We start from the raw sequence: 23,001 nt of genomic DNA on the forward strand, positions 1-23,001 counted from the left end.
TAATGAGACTACAGACCCTACCGTACCCTAGTTATTAATGAGACTACAGGCCCTACCGTACCCTAGTTATTAATGAGGCCCTACCGTACCCTAGTTATTAATGAGACTACAGACCCTACCGTACCCTAGTTATTAATGAGACTACAGACCCTACCGTACCCTAGTTATTAATAAGACAACAGACCCTACCGTACCCTAGTTATTAATGAGACAACAGACCCTACCGTACCCTAGTTATTAATGAGACAACATACCCTACCGTACCCTAGTTATTAATGAGATAACAGACCCTACCGTACCCTAGTTATTGATGAGACCCTACCGTACCCTAGTTATTGATGAGACAACAGACCCTACCGTACCCTAGTTATTAATGAGACTACAGGCCCTACCGTACCCTAGTTATTGATGAGACAACAGACCCTACCGTACCCTAGTTATTAATGAGACTACAGGCCCTACCGTACCCTAGTTATTAATGAGACCCTACCGTACCCTAGTTATTAATGAGGCCCTACCGTACCCTAGTTATTAATGACTACAGACCCTACCGTACCCTAGTTATTAATGAGACAACAGACCCTACCGTACCCTAGTTATTAATGAGGCCCTACCGTACCCTAGTTATTAATGAGACTACAGGCCCTACCGTACCCTAGTTATTAATGAGACAACAGACCCTACCGTACCCTAGTTATTAATGAGACTACAGACCCTACCGTACCCTAGTTATTAATGAGGCCCTACCGTACCCTAGTTATTAATGAGACTACAGGCCCTACCGTACCCTAGTTATTAATGAGACAACAGACCCTACCGTACCCTAGTTATTAATGAGACTACAGACCCTACCGTACCCTAGTTATTAATGAGACAACAGACCCTACCGTACCCTAGTTATTAATGAGACTACAGACCCTACCGTACCCTAGTTATTAATGAGACTACAGACCCTACCGTACCCTAGTTATTAATGAGGCCCTACCGTACCCTAGTTATTAATGAGACAACAGACCCTACCGTACCCTAGTTATTAATGAGACTACAGACCCTACCGTACCCTAGTTATTAATGAGACTACAGGCCCTACCGTACCCTAGTTATTGATGAGACTACAGACCCTACCGTACCCTAGTTATTAATGAGGCCCTACCGTACCCTAGTTATTAATGAGACTACAGGCCCTACCGTACCCTAGTTATTAATGAGACTACAGACCCTACCGTACCCTAGTTATTAATGAGACTACAGACCCTACCGTACCCTAGTTATTAATGAGACAACAGACCCTACCGTACCCTAGTTATTAATGAGACTACAGACCCTACCGTACCCTAGTTATTAATGAGACTACAGACCCTACCGTACCCTAGTTCTTAATGAGGCCCTACCGTACCCTAGTTATTAATGAGACTACAGACCCTACCGTACCCTAGTTCTTAATGAGGCCCTACCGTACCCTAGTTATTAATGAGACTACAGACCCTACCGTACCCTAGTTATTAATGAGACAACAGACCCTACCGTACCCTAGTTATTAATGAGACAACAGACCCTACCGTACCCTAGTTATTAATGAGACTAGACCCTACCGTACCCTAGTTATTAATGAGACAACAGACCCTACCGTACCCTAGTTATTAATGAGACTACAGACCCTACCGTACCCTAGTTATTAATGAGACTACAGGCCCTACCGTACCCTAGTTATTAATGAGACAACATACCCTACCGTACCCTAGTTATTAATGAGACTACAGACCCTACCGTACCCTAGTTATTAATGAGACTACAGACCCTACCGTACCCTAGTTATTAATGAGACTACAGACCCTACCGTACCCTAGTTATTAATGAGACTACAGACCCTACCGTACCCTAGTTATTAATGAGACAACAGACCCTACCGTACCCTAGTTATTAATGAGACAACATACCCTACCGTACCCTAGTTATTAATGAGACTACAGACCCTACCGTACCCTAGTTATTAATGAGACTACAGACCCTACCGTACCCTAGTTATTAATGAGACTACAGGCCCTACCGTACCCTAGTTATTAATGAGACAACATACCCTACCGTACCCTAGTTATTAATGAGACTACAGGCCCTACCGTACCCTAGTTATTAATGAGACAACAGACCCTACCGTACCCTAGTTATTAATGAGACTACAGGCCCTACCGTACCCTAGTTATTGATGAGACAACAGACCCTACCGTACCCTAGTTATTGATGAGACAACAGACCCTACCGTACCCTAGTTATTGATGAGACAACAGACCCTACCCGGTCCTAACCCAGCTCGGGTCGGGTAGCAGAACTGTAGCGTTGATGGAGGACAGGAAACATCACCTCTTTTCCTCAGTGAGTTACTGCGTCATCACACCACCACTGACTGTGTGAATTCTATGAATATGTCACAACATTGAGTTTTAACATTATTCATGCAGCAGTGTTACTATTAAAGCCTTCAACACTTACAAACCATTTCCCCATTTCAAGTGTGGGTGCCCTACATCACTCAAATCCTTGTCTGACATCTGAAATGACCCAGCCAGTTAAGCCTGCTCAGCCCTCCCACACGGTAAGATCACCAAGTAGTTGGAGCTTCTCATTTCCTGGGGCAACATCTGTTCACTTTCTTTTCAGGAAGTAAGCTAGTACATCCACTGTGTGTCTGTGTCCTACACTACTACAATAAACAACACAGTCATCACCGAAAATGTCAGCAACAGTGATTCAACGGTTAACAGTTCAAACAGAGAAATGACCCCACCAAAAAAATAATGAATGACGCAAGTGGATGGAGAGTTGAAGACGGCGGCATGGCACACGACTAGACGACAAGACACAGCAGCGACCTCAGTGGCCCTGACCTTTGGGTTGTGGCCACCATCGAGGTTTAGTTGCATAAGCTGTGCTACAGTGTGCTCCCGGACGCTGTTTAGGTCGGCCTGCTGCCGGCGAAGCTTTATCAGCAGCAAGGTTAGCTCCTCAGGCTGCAGGGGGAAGGAGGGGCAGAGGGACACCAAAGAGGAGGAGAGAGGAGGACAGGTGTGAGCAGAGAGAAGAAGAGAGAAGAAGAGAGAAGGAGAACTCAGAGGGAACAGGAGACACAGCCAGGCCTGACCAGGGTAAGATGACAGGTAAAGAGGGCAGGGGGGGCAACAAGGAGCAGAGGAGAGAAAGGATAGGTCAGGGGTCAGGAGAGCATGGGACAAAGGGACACGATGGAAGAGAGGAAGGGGGTATAGAAAAGGCAGAGGGAGAAGAAGTCGGGACCGGAGAAGAAGGGAACAGGCCAGAGAAACACCACAGACACACAGCAGGGAGGAGAGGAGGACAGACAGGAGGACAGGTTAGGACCACAGACACACAGCAGGGAGGAGAGGAGGACAGACAGGAGGACAGGTTAGGACCACAGACACACAGCAGGGAGGAGAGGAGGACAGACAGGAGGACAGGTTAGGACCACAGACATACAGCAGGGAGGAGAGGACAGACAGGAGGACAGGTTAGGACCACAGACACACAGCAGGGAGGAGAGGAGGACAGACAGGAGGACAGGTTAGGACCACAGACACACAGCAGGGAGGAGAGGACAGACAGGAGGACAGGTTAGGACCACAGACATACAGCAGGGAGGAGAGGACAGACAGGAGGACAGGTTAGGACCACAGACACACAGCAGGGAGGAGAGGAGGACAGACAGGAGGACAGGTTAGGACCACAGACATACAGCAGGGAGGAGAGGACAGACAGGAGGACAGGTTAGGACCACAGACACACAGCAGGGAGGAGAGGAGGACAGACAGGAGGACAGGTTAGGACCACAGACACACAGCAGGGAGGAGAGGACAGACAGGAGGACAGGTTAGGACCACAGACACACAGCAGGGAGGAGAGGACAGACAGGAGGACAGGTTAGGACCACAGACACACAGCAGGGAGGAGAGGACAGACAGGAGGACAGGTTGGGACCACAGTATAGGCAGGAGACAGTAGGAGGACAGACAAGAGGACAGGTTAGGACCAGACCAGAGTATAGGCAGGAGACAGTAGGAGGACATGTTAGGACCACAGTATAAGCAGGAGACAGTAGGAGGACAGACAAGAGGACACCAGCAGAGTAGGTGTAGAGTACTGGATCCCTGTGAGCTGAGAGGAAGGTCCCTGTAACACATCCACCGTGTCACACTAAGTCACCATGTACCCAAAATGGCGAGGGTAAAGAAATGACAGACATCGCAGCTATGGCTCAGTGAGCTGTGAACAACAGGGCTGATGTAGCAAGTGTTAGGGAGGCAATAGGAGTAAACACATGTTCAACCACACCACTTGGAACACTGATCTGAGTCCTGTCTAAACATGCCTCTACAGCTGTTCTCTTCTTGGAAGAGAAAGACAGGGGAGTGATTACAAAATGTTTTATTGTCTTTGGAATTAGCCCTATTAGACCAGATTGGAAAACTAAACAGTCTTTAACTGAAATTCCAGGGTGGTATTAATAGCCTATATTTAATAGAAGTGAACCTGACAGTGTATCGAGGCCAAGGGCAGGGTACAGTAGGCCAGATCAGGGGAGGGAGGAGGGGGAGGTGAACTAACCGTTTTTCCTTGCAGAGACTGGGCAGTGATGGTCTGGACAGGGATCCCTGCTGGCATGGACCTCCTGTCAGGCGGGTAGGCATACTGTAGGACACAGAGAGAGATGATCCTGTGGGGAAAGCTGAGGAAGGTGTTTGTGTGCCATATAACCTTGTTTCACATTAAACAAGAGGTTCCTGAAACTCTTTTCTAGAGAGTGAGCCGTGGGCCAAAAATAGATCCTTCTGGAAGCCTCTGGCCCACAGACCCCACTTTGAGCGGCGCAGGATTCTTGATGTTGCTGAAAACAGGCACTACAAAATGTCTTCATGAGGATGTACGAGGATGTTGGACTACCTGGTTGAGATGTGGTGTCCTGTGTCTTCTGTCTATAGTAACATCTCCTCGGTATACAGGGAAGGCCACCTCAGACCTACTGGAGCTGTGGTTGTAGGGGAAGTGGAGGGGTGAGTAACCCCCGTACATAGACAGGGACCCATGGGAGGGTGAGGGGGGGATGGAGTGGTGACCCTGGTGCTCAGACAGGTTGATCATGGTCTTGGGGCTCGGCAGGGTCCCGCAGGGTCTGGGAGTGGACGACATAGGCCTGGTGAGGAGGAGGAAGATGGTTAGACCTGAGTTTAAATACTACTTTAGCTATGCAATGAGCTTACCTGTTGCAATCGACCAATAGAAACGTTTTAAAGTACAAACTCTACCCCAACTGGTACTCCAAGCTGGATAAAGCAAAACCTCAAAATCAAATCCCACAAATGGTAAAAAAAAGATGTACCACTTTCCATACAGTCATACCGTGTGGGTGTATAGGCCTGCCTCTGCTGCCACTCATACAGCTGCCACATAGTGTCATCCCTCATGGAGCGTCTCTTGTCCGCAGAGGATAGCCCCATGGCCTGGTCATACATGGAGGGGGACATGCTGCAGATACTGTCCGGCCGGGCCATGCTGTTCCTGGGTAAGGTACGGTAGCCGGGGTCCCCGTAGTGGGGCATGGCTGGAGGGGCTCGGTGGCTGGGCATGTTCCTGGGCAGGGTCTGGTACGACATGACGCTGAAGGACGGAGAGAAACAAAGGAGGTTTAAATATGTGATCAGCACAACATAGAAAATCAGGAAGTAGAGAATATTGGTTTTGGGCTGTAGGTCAGTTTGAACGAGCATAGAGAATGATGAAAAACGTATCCCTGGAGGGAACATTATGAAGAGTTACAGATGTACATGTTCTTCTCTTCTGCAAAACTCACTATGAACGAGCTTACAGCAAGAGGCACTGATTGGTGGTGGGGGGGGTTCATCTAACAGACTGTCCACATCACAGTCAGACATCAGATAGCAGTGGTGGTGGGGGGGGGTTAATCTAACAGACTGTCCACATCACAGTCAGACATCAGATAGCAGTGGTGGTGGGGGGTTAATCTAACAGACTGTCCACATCACAGTCAGACATCAGATAGCAGTGGTGGTGGGGGGTTAATCTAACAGACTGTCCACATCACAGTCAGACATCAGATAGCAGTGGTGGTGGGGGGGGGTTAATCTAACAGACTGTCCACATCACAGTCAGACATCAGTGGTGGTGGGGGGGGGTTAATCTAACAGACTGTCCACATCAGTCAGACATCAGATAGCAGTGGTGGTGGGGGGGTTAATCTAACAGACTGTCCACATCACAGTCAGACATCAGATAGCAGTGGTGGTGGGGGGGTTAATCTAACAGACTGTCCACATCACAGTCAGACATCAGATGACAGTCAAATATTTTCCTGGAGGGTAACACAGTCTGTTATCGACCCATTTTTCCAAGCTGAACTTCAGCTGATATTTTTAGCCTGACCTTGTGATGAGAGAGTTCATTAGATGCTATGACCCATTAGTCTGTTATTAACGTGAATACTTTGTCAGCTGCCAGAACCCTTGTATATGAGTGTAACAGATATGATTAAACACGCCACGCTGTATGAAATGGTTGAATGTGAACCACGTGTATCTCTTTGTGTATGTCTCTCCATCACACACACTCACATGCTTGACAGAAGAGAGAGAAGCAACAGCCCTTTTAGGCAAAAGCTGATTATTCCACCAACAATGTTGTGATTCTGAAGAGCTCCACATACGCAGCAGTATCAGAGTCAGTGCAGATAGAGTCAGACAGAGAGCAGCCTACTAACTTCACTTACAGAATAACAGAATGTAGACGACAACTGAACACAGGAAGTTGAGCATCATGCAAGACGACATTTGTATAATGCGACTACTACGTTGGAGCAGGGAGGACATTTTATGCCCAATAATGATAAACATAGTGTTTTAGCTAGAGAAAACAACAAGGAACAAACAAACAAAAAATATGAGGAATTCAGTCCGGTTTTTCTTCAATTTGGTGCCTAATGAACACAACCCTGATGAGCATTCTGTTAGTCAGTCCGAGTCTCGTTTCTCTGCTCTGCCTTTGTTTATCTCAGCAGCTCTGTGGTTTTACTGCATCCATTAATGTCTTCCCTGGTTCTGTTTGGCTTGGAGGAAGCTATGCTCACTGATTTTGGCGGCACAATACATGCAAAAGCATAGATGAATACACAATGAACTTACGATTGCAGATGGGCACTTTCAACTGCTGCAGGGTCATAGGCTTACAGTACTTACACCAAGTACGTAGCCTGTGTAGACTGTCTACATTGTAGTCTTGTGGCATTAAAAGTAAGCTATATGAGCAAGAGTTGCCGATGGGGTTTGAGCTTTCTCCACTTTAAATTGCAGTGTTTTGGAAAAATAAAAAGTATATTCAGAGATTTATCCAGTCTTCTGCTGTTGAACTGTGCTTAAGGCGCTCGGTACAGCAGCAGGTTAATGATGAGAGAAACAGGACAGGTACGGTAGCAGGTTAATGATGAGAGAGAGAAACAGGACAGGTACGGTAGCAGGTTAATGATGAGAGAGAGAAACAGGACAGGTACGGTAGCAGGTTAATGATGAGAGAGAGAAACAGGACAGGTACGGTAGCAGGTTAATGATGAGAGAGAGAAACAGGACAGGTATGGTAGCAGGTTAATGATGAGAGAAACAGGACAGGTACGGTAGCAGGTTAATGATGAGAGAAACAGGACAGGTACAGTAGCAGGTTAATGATGAGATAAACAGGACAGGTACGGTAGCAGGTTAATGATGAGAGAGAGAAACAGGACAGGTATGGTAGCAGGTTAATGATGAGAGAGAGAAACAGGACAGGTATGGTAGCAGGTTAATGATGAGAGAGAGAAACAGGACAGGTACGGTAGCAGGTTAATAATGAGAGAGAGAAACAGGACAGGTACAGTAGCAGGTTAATAATGAGAGAGAGAAACAGGACAGGTACGGTAGCAGGTTAATGATGAGAGAGAGAAACAGGACAGGTACGGTAGCAGGTTAATGATGAGAGAGAGAAACAGGACAGGTATGGTAGCAGGTTAATGATGAGAGAAACAGGACAGGTACGGTAGCAGGTTAATGATGAGAGAAACAGGACAGGTACGGTAGCAGGTTAATGATGAGAGAAACAGGACAGGTACGGTAGCAGGTTAATGATGAGAGAAACAGGAGAGGTACGGTAGCAGGTTAATGATGAGAGAAACAGGACAGGTACGGTAGCAGGTTAATGATGAGAGAGAGAAACAGGACAGGTATGGTAGCAGGTTAATGATGAGAGAGAGAAACAGGACAGGTACGGTAGCAGGTTAATGATGAGAGAGAGAAACAGGACAGGTACGGTAGCAGGTTAATGATGAGAGAGAGAAACAGGACAGGTACGGTAGCAGGTTAATGATGAGAGAGAGAAACAGGACAGGTACGGTAGCAGGTTAATGATGAGAGAAACAGGAGAGGTACGGTAGCAGGTTAATGATGAGAGAAACAGGACAGGTACGGTAGCAGGTTAATGATGAGAGAAACAGGACAGGTATGGTAGCAGGTTAATGATGAGAGAAACAGGACAGGTACGGTAGCAGGTTAATGATGAGAGAGAGAAACAGGACAGGTACAGTAGCAGGTTAATGATGAGAGAGAGAAACAGGACAGGTACGGTAGCAGGTTAATGATGAGAGAGAGAAACAGGACAGGTACGGTAGCAGGTTAATGATGAGAGAAACAGGACAGGTACGGTAGCAGGTTAATGATGAGAGAGAGAAACAGGACAGGTACGGTAGCAGGTTAATGATGAGAGAGAGAAACAGGACAGGTACAGTAGCAGGTTAATGATGAGAGAGAGAAACAGGACAGGTACGGTAGCAGGTTAATGATGAGAGAGAGAAACAGGACAGGTACGGTAGCAGGTTAATGATGAGAGAGAGAAACAGGACAGGTATGGTAGCAGGTTAATGATGAGAGAGAAACAGGACAGGTACGGTAGCAGGTTAATGATGAGAGAGAGAACAGGACAGGTACGGTAGCAGGTTAATGATGAGAGAAACAGGACAGGTACGGTAGCAGGTTAATGATGAGAGAGAGTAACAGGACAGGTACAGTAGCAGGTTAATGATGAGAGAGAGAAACAGGACAGGTACGGTAGCAGGTTAATGATGAGAGAGAGAAACAGGACAGGTACGGTAGCAGGTTAATGATGAGAGATAACAGGACAGGTACAGTAGCAGGTTAATGATGAGAGAAACAGGACAGGTACGGTAGCAGGTTAATGATGAGAGAGAGAAACAGGACAGGTATGGTAGCAGGTTAATGATGAGAGAGAGAAACAGGACAGGTATGGTAGCAGGTTAATGATGAGAGAGAGAAACAGGACAGGTACGGTAGCAGGTTAATAATGAGAGAGAGAAACAGGACAGGTACAGTAGCAGGTTAATGATGAGAGAGAGAAACAGGACAGGTACGGTAGCAGGTTAATGATGAGAGAAACAGGACAGGTACAGTAGCAGGTTAATGATGAGAGAGAGAAACAGGACAGGTACGGTAGCAGGTTAATAATGAGAGAGAGAAACAGGACAGGTACGGTAGCAGGTTAATGATGAGAGAGAGAAACAGGACAGGTACAGTAGCAGGTTAATGATGAGAGAGAGAAACAGGACAGGTACGGTAGCAGGTTAATAATGAGAGAAACAGGACAGGTACGGTAGCAGGTTAATGATGAGAGAGAGAAACAGGACAGGTACGGTAGCAGGTTAATGATGAGAGAAACAGGACAGGTATGGTAGCAGGTTAATGATGAGAGAAACAGGACAGGTATGGTAGCAGGTTAATGATGAGAGAAACAGGACAGGTATGGTAGCAGGTTAATGATGAGAGAAACAGGACAGGTACGGTAGCAGGTTAATGATGAGAGAAACAGGACAGGTATGGTAGCAGGTTAATGATGAGAGAGAGAAACAGGACAGGTATGGTAGCAGGTTAATGATGAGAGAGAGAAACAGGACAGGTATGGTAGCAGGTTAATGATGAGAGAGAGAAACAGGACAGGTACGGTAGCAGGTTAATGATGAGAGAGAGAAACAGGACAGGTACGGTAGCAGGTTAATAATGAGAGAGAGAAACAGGACAGGTACGGTAGCAGGTTAATGATGAGAGAGAGAAACAGGACAGGTACGGTAGCAGGTTAATGATGAGAGAAACAGGACAGGTACGGTAGCAGGTTAATGATGAGAGAAACAGGACAGGTACGGTAGCAGGTTAATAATGAGAGAGAGAAACAGGACAGGTACGGTAGCAGGTTAATGATGAGAGAGAGAAACAGGACAGGTATGGTAGCAGGTTAATGATGAGAGAGAGAAACAGGACAGGTATGGTAGAAGGTTAATGATGAGAGAAACAGGACAGGTACGGTAGCAGGTTAATAATGAGAGAGAGAAACAGGACAGGTACGGTAGCAGGTTAATGATGAGAGAGAGAAACAGGACAGGTACGGTAGCAGGTTAATGATGAGAGAAACAGGACAGGTACGGTAGCAGGTTAATGATGAGAGAGAGAAACAGGACAGGTACGGTAGCAGGTTAATAATGAGAGAGAGAAACAGGACAGGTACGGTAGCAGGTTAATGATGAGAGAAACAGGACAGGTATGGTAGCAGGTTAATGATGAGAGAAACAGGACAGGTATGGTAGCAGGTTAATGATGAGAGAAACAGGACAGGTATGGTAGCAGGTTAATGATGAGAGAAACAGGACAGGTACGGTAGCAGGTTAATGATGAGAGAAACAGGACAGGTATGGTAGCAGGTTAATGATGAGAGAGAGAAACAGGACAGGTATGGTAGCAGGTTAATGATGAGAGAGAGAAACAGGACAGGTATGGTAGCAGGTTAATGATGAGAGAGAGAAACAGGACAGGTACGGTAGCAGGTTAATGATGAGAGAGAGAAACAGGACAGGTACGGTAGCAGGTTAATAATGAGAGAGAGAAACAGGACAGGTACGGTAGCAGGTTAATGATGAGAGAGAGAAACAGGACAGGTACGGTAGCAGGTTAATGATGAGAGAAACAGGACAGGTACGGTAGCAGGTTAATGATGAGAGAAACAGGACAGGTACGGTAGCAGGTTAATAATGAGAGAGAGAAACAGGACAGGTAATGCGGTAGCAGGTTAATGATGAGAGAGAGAAACAGGACAGGTATGGTAGCAGGTTAATGATGAGAGAGAGAAACAGGACAGGTATGGTAGAAGGTTAATGATGAGAGAAACAGGACAGGTACGGTAGCAGGTTAATAATGAGAGAGAGAAACAGGACAGGTACGGTAGCAGGTTAATGATGAGAGAGAGAAACAGGACAGGTACGGTAGCAGGTTAATGATGAGAGAAACAGGACAGGTACGGTAGCAGGTTAATGATGAGAGAGAGAAACAGGACAGGTACGGTAGCAGGTTAATAATGAGAGAGAGAAACAGGACAGGTACGGTAGCAGGTTAATGATGAGAGAAACAGGACAGGTACAGTAGCAGGTTAATAATGAGAGAGAGAAACAGGACAGGTACGGTAGCTAACTAATGATGACAAAGAGAAACAGGATCCCGGCTGACTGGCTTTCAACACACACACCCCTGCGGACTGTCTATAGACGCTGCGGTGTGATTCATCATTTCTAACAATGGGCCAAGACAAGTTCACTTCCCTCTCTCCCTCTCCTGTCAGAGGATGCAGGCTAACAGAAGAAGAATACATTATTGATCTAATACAATACATCACTGACTCAGATCAGAATAATACAATACATCACTGACTCAGATCAGAATAATACAATACATCACTGACTCAGATCAGAATAATACAATACATCACTGACTCAGATCAGAATAATACAATACATCACTGAATCAGAGCAGACTAATACAATACATCACTGACTAAGATCAGAATAATACAATACATCACTGACTCAGAGCAGACTAATACAATACATCACTGACTCAGAGCAGACTCTAATACAATACATCACTGACTCAGAGCAGACTCTAATACAATACATCACTGACTCAGAGCAGACTAATACAATATATCACTGACTCAGATCAGAATATAATACAATACATCACTGACTCAGAGCAGACTAATACAATAAATCACTGACTCAGAGCAGACTCTAATACAATACATCACTGACTCAGAGCAGACTAATACAATACATCACTGACTCAGAGCAGACTAATACAGCACATCACTGACTCAGAGCAGACTAATACAATACATCACTGACTCAGAGCAGACTAATACAATACATCACTGACTCAGAGAAGACTCTAATACAATACATCACTGACTCAGAGCAGACTAATACAATACATCACTGACTCAGAGCAGACTAATACAATACATCACTGACTCAGATCAGAATATAATACAATACATCACTGACTCAGAGCAGACTAATACAATACATCACTGACTCAGATCAGACTAATACAATACATCACTGGACTCAGATCAGAATATAATACAATACATCACTGACTCAGAGCAGACTAATACAATACATCACTGACTCAGAGCAGACTAATACAACACATCACTGACTCAGAGCAGACTAATACAACACATCACTGACTCAGAGCAGACTAATACAATACATCACTGACTCAGAGCAGACTCTAATACAATACATCACTGACTCAGAGCAGACTAATACAATACATCACTGACTCAGAGCAGACTAATACAATACATCACTGACTCAGAGCAGACTAATACAATACATCACTGACTCAGAGCAGACTCTAATACAATACATCACTGACTCAGAGCAGACTAATACAATACATCACTGACTCAGAGCAGACTCTAATACAATACATCACTGACTCAGAGCAGACTAATACAATACATCACTGACTCAGATCAGAATATAATACAATACATCACTGACTCAGAGCAGACTAATACAATACATCACTGACTCAGAGCAGACTAATACAATACATCACTGACTCAGAGAAGACTAATACAATACATCACTGACTCAGAGCAAACTAATACAATACATCACTGACTCAGAGCAGACTAATACAATACATCACTGACTCAGAGCAGACTTTAGTACAATACATCACTGACTCAGAGCAGACTCTAGTACAATACATCACTGGACTGTGTATGGGATAAGAAAAGTCTCTAATCTTTCTGTCTCTAATATTTTGTTCCATCTAGGGAAAGAGTCAATATTTCACTATCTGGCAAGTCCAAAAACATAAAACCCACACCCCACCCACCCACCCACCCACCCTCACACATCCACACCCACCTGTGTGTGTCATCATCCTGGTTGCGTACTCTCTGTGTGCGGACCCACTGTTCCAGCTGCTGCATGGAGTTGGTCCTGGTCAGGGTCCTGGGTTCAGGCTCCCCGTGGGTGTACTGGGGGGTAGGGGTGGTGATGCTGCCCTGGATAGAGGGGGTTCGATGGGGCTGGGGGTTGCTCATCATCTCTCCTGGGCTCTGGTCTTCAGCACCGTTCACCTAAAGTGAAACGATGACATTTTTTTACTTTCATCAAACGGCAGAATGACAACAGTCTCTTTCTGGAATAACTGGTGTTTACAATAGAAGACTACAGCTCCAATGTACAATTAACAAAGTCGCCACTAGTAATGATACGTATACTGTATATTACCATATGGTATACAGTACCTTCCATTTTGTTGTGTTACAGCTTGAATTTAAAATGTATTACATTTACATTTTGTGTCACTGGTCTACACACAATAGTGGAATTATGTTTATTGACATTTTTACAAATTAATAAAAAATTAAAATCCGAAATGTCTTGAGTCATTAAGTATTCAACCCCTTTGTAATGGCAAGTCTAAATAAGTTCAGGAGTTAAAATGTTCTTAACAAGTCACATAATAAGTTGCATGGACTCACTCTGTGTGCAATATTAGTGTTTAACATGACTCACAAAGAAGGGCACCTATTGGTAGATGGGTAAAAATTATTAATTACACTTGGTGTATCAGTACACCCATTCATTACAAAGATACAAGCGTCCTTCTTAACTCAGTTGCCGGAGAGGAAGGAAACCGCTCAGGGATTTCACCATGAGGCCAACGGTGACTTTAAAACAGGTACATAGTTTAATGGCTGTGATAAGATAAACCTGAGGATGGATCAACAGCGTTGTAGTTACTCCACAATTACTATCCTAATTGACAGTGAAAGGTAGGTAGCCTGTACAGAATAAAAATATTCCAAAACATGCATCCTGTTTGCAGTAAGGCACTAAAGAAAAACTGCAAATAATTTGGCAAAGAAATTAACTTTACGTCCTGAATACAAAGGGTAATGTTTGGGGCAAATCAAATCCAACACATCACTGAGTACCACTCTTCCTATTTTCAAGCATGGTGGTGACTGCATCATGTTATGGGTATGCTTGTCATCGGCAAGGACTAAGGAGTTTTTTGGGGATAAAAAGAAACGGAATAGACCTAAGCACAGGCAAAATCCTAGAGGAAAACCTGGTTCAGTCTGCTATCCAACAGACACTGGGAGATTAAAATCACCTTTCAGCAGGACAATAACCTAAAACACAAGGCCAAATATACACTGGAGTTGCTTACCAATATGACATTGTATGTTCCTGAGTGGCTAGTTAAATTTTTTACTTAAAAATCTATGGCAATACTTGAAAATGGCCGTCTAGCAATGATCAACAACCAACTTGACGGAACTTGAAGAATTTAAATAAGAATAATGTGCAAATATTGTACAATCCAGGTGTGGAAAGCTCTTAGAGGTTTACCCAGAAAAACTGATGGCTGTAATCACTGTCAAAGGTGATTCTAACATGTATTGACTTAGCAGTGTGAATACTTATGTAAATGAGATACTGTATTTCATTTTCAATAAATTAGCAAAAAGTTCTAAAAATATGTTTTCACTTTATCATTATGGGGTATTGTGTGTAGCTGGGTGAGAGAAGAAAAGCAATTTAATCCATTTTGAATTCAAGCTGTAACACAACAAATTGTTGAATTAAATCAAAGGGTGTGAATACTTCCTGAAGGCATTGTACCATAAAGGGAAACAACCGGACAGTCATGATCACTATCCTAGAGTAAATACCAGGGTCAGTCACAGCTTAGCTGTCCATTTAACACTGTTGTTAGGTAGGTCTCATATCTGTTTGTGTTTACCTGTGGGGCTCTGTAGGGCCCGTCTGGTGTGATGTCAGCAGGTACAGCAGAAGCCTGATCTGGTTGTAGTTTGATGCTGTTGATCTTAGTGAGCGGCCGGTCCCTTTCTGCCCCTTCCTTCTGAAACCCATAGCGCTCTGCGTCACGCTGTTTTCTGTCCTCCTCCTCCTCGGCAGTGACGGCGGTTACCGTGGTTATGGCGGCGACAGTGTGATGTTCGCTGTCGGCCTCGGTCCGGTTCCGCTCGTTGTTCTGGATCTCTGGTCGGGTTAGAACCAGTCTGTGGTTCTGGGTAATGTGGTTACTGACATCCTGAGGACCGCACTGTTCCACTTTGAGCGACCTGCTGGAGAGGAGGGAGAGAGGAAAAGGAGGAGGCAAGGGGAGGGAGGAGAAGAGGAGGCAAGGGGAGGGAGGAAGGATGAAAGAAAATAACAGGAGAGCCGAGTCAGCGATACAAGATACAATTAAAAAACAATCAAGACATCAAACCCAGAGAGGGAGGGAGGGAGGGAGGGAGGGAGAGAGGCAGACAGACAGACAGACAGACAGACAGACAGACAGACAGACAGAGAGAGAGAGAGAGGCAGACAGAGAGAGAGAGAGGCAGACAGAGAGACAGAGAGAGAGACAGAGAGAGAGACAGCAAGAGAGAGAGACAGAGAGAGAGACAGCAAGAGAGAGACAGAGACAGAGAGAGAGAGAGAGAGACAGACAGAGAGAGGCAGACAGAGAGAGAGAGAGAGAGAGAGAGACAGCAAGAGAGAGACAGAGACAGAGAGAGAGAGAGAGAGACAGACAGAGAGAGAGAGAGGCAGACAGAGAGACAGAGAGAGAGACAGAGAGAGAGAGAGAGAGACAGACAGAGAGACAGAGAAAGTGACAGAGAGAGAGACGGCAAGAGAGAGAGAGAGAGACAGAGAGACTGAGGGCAACACTTCACATAGAGTTCTAATAACTACATCAGACCAGGCTGATATAAGGCACCAGGGAAATTAGTCACAATGTTTTCACAGATACCATGATTAAATCCTTTCATTTTTACAGTCAGAATATACCATATAGAACTTGACCCAGCGGGTATGGACACTGCTGTAATAATAATAATAATAATCATGTAGTATGGGGGCAGCAGCTCTCAAACAAATAATACACTACTTTACAATACCAGTACTTTATCAAGGCTGGATTGAGCTTGCCTTGCTTAATAGACCAAGAAAATAGTCACAAAAGTGCAAACCACACCCATCTGGCACACCAGTCGGTCTGTCTCTGACACTCAGTCCTACTTTCTACTAGTATAGCTGCAGGGAAAGTGATCCTGGTAGGGGCTAGTTGGGATACAATAGATCCTGAAGCTGCCAGCCTAGTGCTGAGACAAGGGAAACCAGAGAAGTCCAATCAACTATTGGCTCTGACTATCTGACTCCAGTCCAGACTGACAATCCCTGAAGGTACCGCTCAGACCTGCTGGCAACCCCTCACTGATCTCTCTGGTGTCACACACACACACACACACACACACACACACACACACACACACACACACACACACACACACACACACACACACACACACACACACACACACACACACACACACACACACACACACACACACACACACACACCATATCTGTTCAACAGGTAGGTGCCGTAATGGATATCATTGGTCCTTGGCCTTGAATGGGCTCAAGGTCAAATCAACTAAGACAACCCATCGAGTTCGAGAGATAGTGAGATAGAGAGAGACCGAGACAAAGAGAGAGAGAGTGAGATAGAGAGAGACGAGACAAAGAGAGAGAGAGTGAGATAGAGAGAGACCGAGACAAAGAGAGAGAGAGTGAGATAGAGAGAAGGAAAAGAGACCAATCTGACAGCCTTCCCAGTTTCCACCCACAGGCCGTTACCGTTAAATGGCAGTAGTCACACATAATGTCTTTCACAGCCCTCTGTCTGTCTGACTGTCTGTCTCTGCTCCAAGTCTATAAAAGTCATATGGGCCCTATGAAAACCGTGTCTGCATAACCTCATCAGGCATGTTTTTGCTGCATTCCACACCACTGACTGGCTGATCAGGAGTATTAATAGCTGTGGGCCTCCATGAGAATGTTGCTTTGCTTTCTTCTGGGGGTTGGAAGACTGTATCCAACTACCCATCAGGTTTTAATAAAGAAAGACAAGGGAAAGGGTATGAAATAGGATGAGTATTTGCATTTAAATGAAATTAGTATTTAAATGAGATGAGTATGTGTATTTAAATGAGATGAGTATGTGTATTTAAATGAGATGAGTATTTGTATTTAAATGAGATGAGTATTTGCATTTAAATGGTATGAGTATTTCTATTTAAATGGGATGAGTATGTGTATGTAAATTAGATGAGTGTGGGTGTATGTAAATGAGATGAGTATCTGTATGTAAATTAGATTAGTATTTGTATGTAAATGAGATGAGTATTTGTATGTAAATGGGATGAGTAGTTGTATGTAAATTAGATGAGTATTTCTATGTAAATGAGCTGATGTCACATCCTGACCTGTAAAAGGGGTTATTTGTTATTGTAGTTTGGTCAGGGTGTGGCAGGGGGTGTTTTTCTGTGTGTTTTGGGGTTATGTTCTATGTTCTTCTATTTCTATGTTTATTCTAGGGTATCTATTTCTATGTTGAATTTGCTTGGAGGCAGCTGAATCTCGTTGCCTCTGATTAGAGACCATATTTAAGTAGGGTTTTTTTTCATTGTGTTTGTGGGTGGTTATTTTCTGTTTAGTTCATGTTAACCTGACAGAACTGCTGGCTGTCGTTTTCTTGTTTTGTTTATAGTGTTTCAGTATAATAAATACAAATATGAGCACTAAACACGCGGCGCCTTGGTCTACTCCCTTCAACAGCCATTACAGCTGAGTATTTCTATTTAAATGGACTGAGTATTTGTATGTAAATGGGATGAGTATTTGTATGTAAATTAGATGAGTATTTCGATGTAAATGGTATGAGTATTTTTATTTAAATGAGATTAGTTTTTCTATTGAATTTGGATGAGTATTTGTATGTAAATGCGATGACTATTTGTATGTAAATGAGCTGAGTATTCGTATGTAAATGAGATTAGTATTTGTATGTAAATGCAATTAGTATTTGTATTTAAATTAGATGAGTATTTCTTTCTCTTGTAGTAAACAAGAAAAAGACCAGAGAGCCTTTTGGCAGCAGCGTTGTTCCAGCTAACCCCTAACCCCAACCCCTAACCCCAACCCCTAACCCCCAACCCCAACCGCAACCGCAAACCCAACCCCTAACCCCAACCCCCAACCCCTAACCCCAACCCCAACCCCTAACCCTAACCCCTAACCCCAACCCCTAACCCCTAACCCCTAACCCCAACCCCTAACCCCAACCCCCAACCCCTAACCCCTAACCCTAACCCTAACCCCAAACCCTAACCCTAACCCCTAACCCTAACCCCAACCCCTAACCCCTAACCCCAACCCCTAACCGCAACCCCTAACCCCTAACCCTAACCCCTAACCCCAACCTTAACCCCTAACCCCAACCCCTAACCCTAACCGCAACCCCTAACCCCAAACCCCTAACCCTAACCCCTAACCCCTAACCCTAACCCCAACCCCTAACCCCTAACCCCTAACCCTAACCCCAACCCCTAACCCCAACCCCCAACCCCCAACCCCAACCCCTAACCCCAACCCCTAACCCTAACCCCAACCCCTAACCCTAACCCTAACCCTGTTCATCTAGCTAACCAGATGAATTAAAAAACAACTGTTTAGTCCTCCTCTCTGTTCGTCATGTAGACAAACACACACGCGCCCACAAACACACGAACGCGCACACACGCTGCTCACCCGTGTAGCGAAGACAGGTTGCCCCCCCCACATGACGCATCTATCTCACGCACATGTTCACACACACAGTACAGCATGTACTGTAGCTAATGTATCCTTCATGCTACACCTGCATCGTGCACCCAGGACACACAACAACACACAGAGAGTTATCCTCCCCATACTAAAGGCTTTGACAACTGGCAGGTTATGTAACAGTGTTTCTGTAGTCGTCTAGAGGACTGGAATATGCTGAGGTGGATGAGACTCTTTCCTAAACAACATGAGGAGCGCCGTTAACAGAGCTCACACAACGAGAAAAGACAAGTAAAACGATTGAACAGAACCGCTCCTTCATATTTCTATCAAGGAGGTTACCATCGTTCAAACCCTCGCATTAAATCTAATTCATTTATTCCTCCCACTTCAGGAGCTAAATTGCCTTTAAGACAATATGAGCATCACAGGTCACATGAATGGGAAATAGTGTCTCTGTTTTTGATACTACAGACATCTTGACTGAATGGAAAAACAAAGCGTCTGTTTGATTGATTGATTGATTGATTAATTGATTGAATACAAACCTCCTGATAGGCTCAGAGTGCACCAGGGCAGCATCTGTCATCACCTTCATCCATGACTCCATGTCTTTGGCTGCGTCTGTGCAGAAGTAGTACGTCCGCATGTTGGGATGTGTTGCCTGCCAGATCAGAGTGGAAGAGAAGAGAGGGTAACCTGGAAGAGGAAGAGAGAGAACACAGCCGGTTAGTTGACTCAACTGGGATGTGGTCTCTTATACCCTGACCTCATCGAGTTTCGAAAGCCAACATTGTAATCAGATCAGTCCGTTTGGACTAGGGTGGCAATTCCCTCTCCTTTCAAACTTTCTTTACAATAGCACACTCACTATAAAGGAAGGTTGTGACATACAGTACCAGTCAAAAGTTTGGACACACCTACTCGTTCAAGGCATTTTCTTTATTTTTTTTACTGTTTTCTACATTGTAGAATAATAGTGAAGACATCAAAACTATGAAATAACACATATGGAATCATGTAGTAACCAAAAAAAGTGTTAAACAAATCAAAATATTATTTATATTTGAGATTCTTCAAAGTAGCCACCCTTTGTCTTGACAGCGTTGCACACTCTTCGCATTCTCTCAACCAGCTTCATGAGGTAGTCACCTGGAATGCCTTGTTTTTATTTTTATTTGATTTTACCTTTATTTAACTAGGCAAGTCAGTTAACCTCTTACATCTAGACGTTCCGCTAGCGGAACACCTGCTCCAATATCCAATGATAGGCGTGGCGCGAATTACGAATTCCTCAAAAATACAAAAACTTCAATTTTTCAAACATATGACTATTTCACAGCATTTTAAAGACAAGACTCTCCTTTATCTAACCACACTGTCCGATTTCAAAAAGGCTTTACAGCGAAAGCAAAACATTAGATTATGTCAGCAGAGTACCAAGCCAGAAATAATCAGACACCCATTTTTCAAGCTAGCATATAATGTCACAAAAACCCAGAAGACAGCTAAATGCAGCACTAACCTTTGATGATCTTCATCAGATGACACACCTAGGACATTATGTTATACAATACATGCATGTTTTGTTCAATCAAGTTCATATTTATATCAAAAAACAGCTTTTACATTAGCATGTGACGTTCAGAACTAGCATACCCCCGCAAACTTCCGGGGAATTTGCTAACAATTTACTAAATTACTCACGATAAACGTTCACAAAAAGCATAACAATTATTTTAAGAATTATAGATACAGAACTCCTCTATGCACTCGATATGTCCGATTTTAAAATAGCTTTTTGGTGAAAGCACATTTTGCAATATTCTAAGTACATAGCCCAGCCATCACGGGCTAGCTATTTAGACACCCGGCAAGTTTAGCCTTCACCAATATCAGATTTACTATTATAAAAGTTCGATTACCTTTTGTTGTCTTCGTCAGAATGCACTCCCAGGACTGCTACTTCAATAACAAATGTTGGTTTGGTCCAAAATAATCCATCGTTATATCCGAATAGCGGCGTTTTGTTCGTGCGTCCCAGACACTATCCGAAATGGTAAATCAGGGTCGTGCGCATGGCACAATTCGTGACAAAAAAATTCTAAATATTCCATTACCGTACTTCAAAGCATGTCAACCGCTGTTTAAAATCAATTTTTATGCAATTTATCTCGTAAAAAAGCGATAATATTCCGACCGGGAATCTCCTTTTCGGCAAACAGAGGAAAAATCACAAAGACGGGGGCGGCCAGGGCACGCACCTAAGCCCACAGTCCCTTGATCGGCCACTTGAGAAAGGCGATAATGTGTTTTAGCCTGGGGCTGGGATGACGACATTCAGGTTTTTCCCGGGCTCTGAGCGCCCGTGGAAGACGTAGGAAGTGTCACGTTAGAGCAGAGATCCTTTGTAAAAGATAGAGATGGAAAAGAAGTTCAAGAAATGGTCACAGGCCACTTCCTGTAAAGGAATCTCTCAGGTTTTGACCTGCCATTTGAGTTCTGTTATACTCACAGACACCATTCAAACAGTTTTAGAAACTTTGGAGTGTTTTCTATCCAAAGCCAATAATTATATGCATATTCTAGTTACTGGGCAGGAGTAGTAACCAGATTAAATCGGGTACGTTTTTTATCCAGCCGTGAAAATACTGCCCCCTAGCCATAACAGGTTAAGAACAAATTCTTATTTACAATGATGGCCTACAAAGTTAATTTGTGGAATTTCTTTCCTTCTTAATGTGTTTGAGCCAATCAGTTGTGTTGTGACAAAGTAGGGGTGGTTTACAGAATATAGCCCTATTTGGTAAAATACCAAGTCCATATTATGGCAAGAACAGCTCAAATAAGCAAAGAGAAACAACAGTCCATCATCATTTTAAGACATGAAGGTCAGTCAATACAGAACATTTGAAAAACTTTTAAAGATTTTTCAAGCACAATCGCAAAAAAACATCAAGCGCTATGATGAAAATGGGGACAGCTACAGGAAAGAAAGACCCATAGTTACCTCTGATGCAGGGGATAAGTTCATTAGAGTTAAACGCACCTACAATTGCAGCCCAAGTAAATGCTTCACCGAGTTCAAGTGACATCAACTGTTCAGAGGAGACTGCGTGAATCAGGCCTTATTGGCCAAAATGTTGCAAAGAAACCACTACTAAAGGACCCCAATAAAAAGAAGAGACTTGCTTGGGCCAAGAAACACGAGCAATGGACATTAGACAGGTGGAAATCTGTCCTTTGAGATTTTTGGTTCCAACCGCCGTGTCTTAGTGAAATGCAGAGTAGGTGAATGGATGATCTCCGTTCCCACCATGAAGCATGGAGGAGGTGTGATGGTGTGGGTGTGCTTTGCTGGTGACACGGTCAGTGATTTACTTAGAATTCAAGGCACACATAACCAGCATGGCTACCACAGCATTCTGCAGGGATACACCATCCCATCTGGTTTGTGCATAGTGGGACTATCATTTGTTTTTCAACAGGACAATGACCCAACACACCTCCAGGCTGTGTAAGGGCTATTTGATCAAGAAGGAGAGTGATGGAGTGCTGCATCAAATGACCTGGCCTCCACAATCACCTAACCTCAACCCAATTGAGATTGTTTGGGATGAGTTGGACCGCAGAGTGAAGGAAAAGCTGTTGGAAAAGCATTCCAGGTGAAGCTGGTTGAGAGAATGCCAAGAGTGTGCAAAGCTGTCATCAAGGCAAAGAGTGGCTTTGTTTCATACTTTTTTGGTTACTACATGATTCCATATGTGTTATTTCATAGTTTTGGTGTCTTCACTATTATTCTACAATGTAGAACATAGTAAAAACAAAGAAAAACCCTTGAATGGGTAGGTGTGTCCAAACTTTTCACTGGTACTGTTACCAGTGAAAAGTTTGGACACACCTACTCA

At 44.2% G+C, this 23,001-nt stretch overlaps 1 protein-coding gene across 21 annotated transcripts in view; it reads right to left on the reverse strand.

Moving 5' to 3' along the window:
- Window positions 1–23,001, reverse strand: part of LOC106561741 (pleckstrin homology domain-containing family A member 5) — a 248,718-nt gene that overhangs the window by 59,930 nt on the left and 165,787 nt on the right. For 15 of the 21 annotated variants that reach the window (XM_045688504.1, XM_045688512.1, XM_045688508.1 and 12 more), the window contains 7 exons: window positions 19,642–19,757; window positions 15,216–15,561; window positions 13,322–13,536; window positions 5,407–5,664; window positions 4,951–5,200; window positions 4,615–4,698; window positions 2,883–3,005 (listed from right to left, as the gene is read on the reverse strand). In XM_045688504.1, coding sequence (XP_045544460.1) covers window positions 2,883–3,005; window positions 4,615–4,698; window positions 4,951–5,200; window positions 5,407–5,664; window positions 13,322–13,536; window positions 15,216–15,561; window positions 19,642–19,757 — 1,392 coding nt within the window. Of the gene's footprint in view, window positions 1–2,882; window positions 3,006–4,614; window positions 4,699–4,950; window positions 5,201–5,406; window positions 5,665–13,321; window positions 13,537–15,215; window positions 15,562–19,641; window positions 19,793–23,001 lie in introns of all 21 variants that reach the window. The other 6 variants (XM_045688525.1, XM_045688527.1, XM_045688520.1 and 3 more) reach the window with 3 other exon arrangements.

This window comes from Salmo salar, chromosome ssa10 (assembly GCF_905237065.1).
Source record: "Salmo salar chromosome ssa10, Ssal_v3.1, whole genome shotgun sequence".
Taxonomy (NCBI): Eukaryota; Metazoa; Chordata; class Actinopteri; order Salmoniformes; family Salmonidae; genus Salmo; species Salmo salar.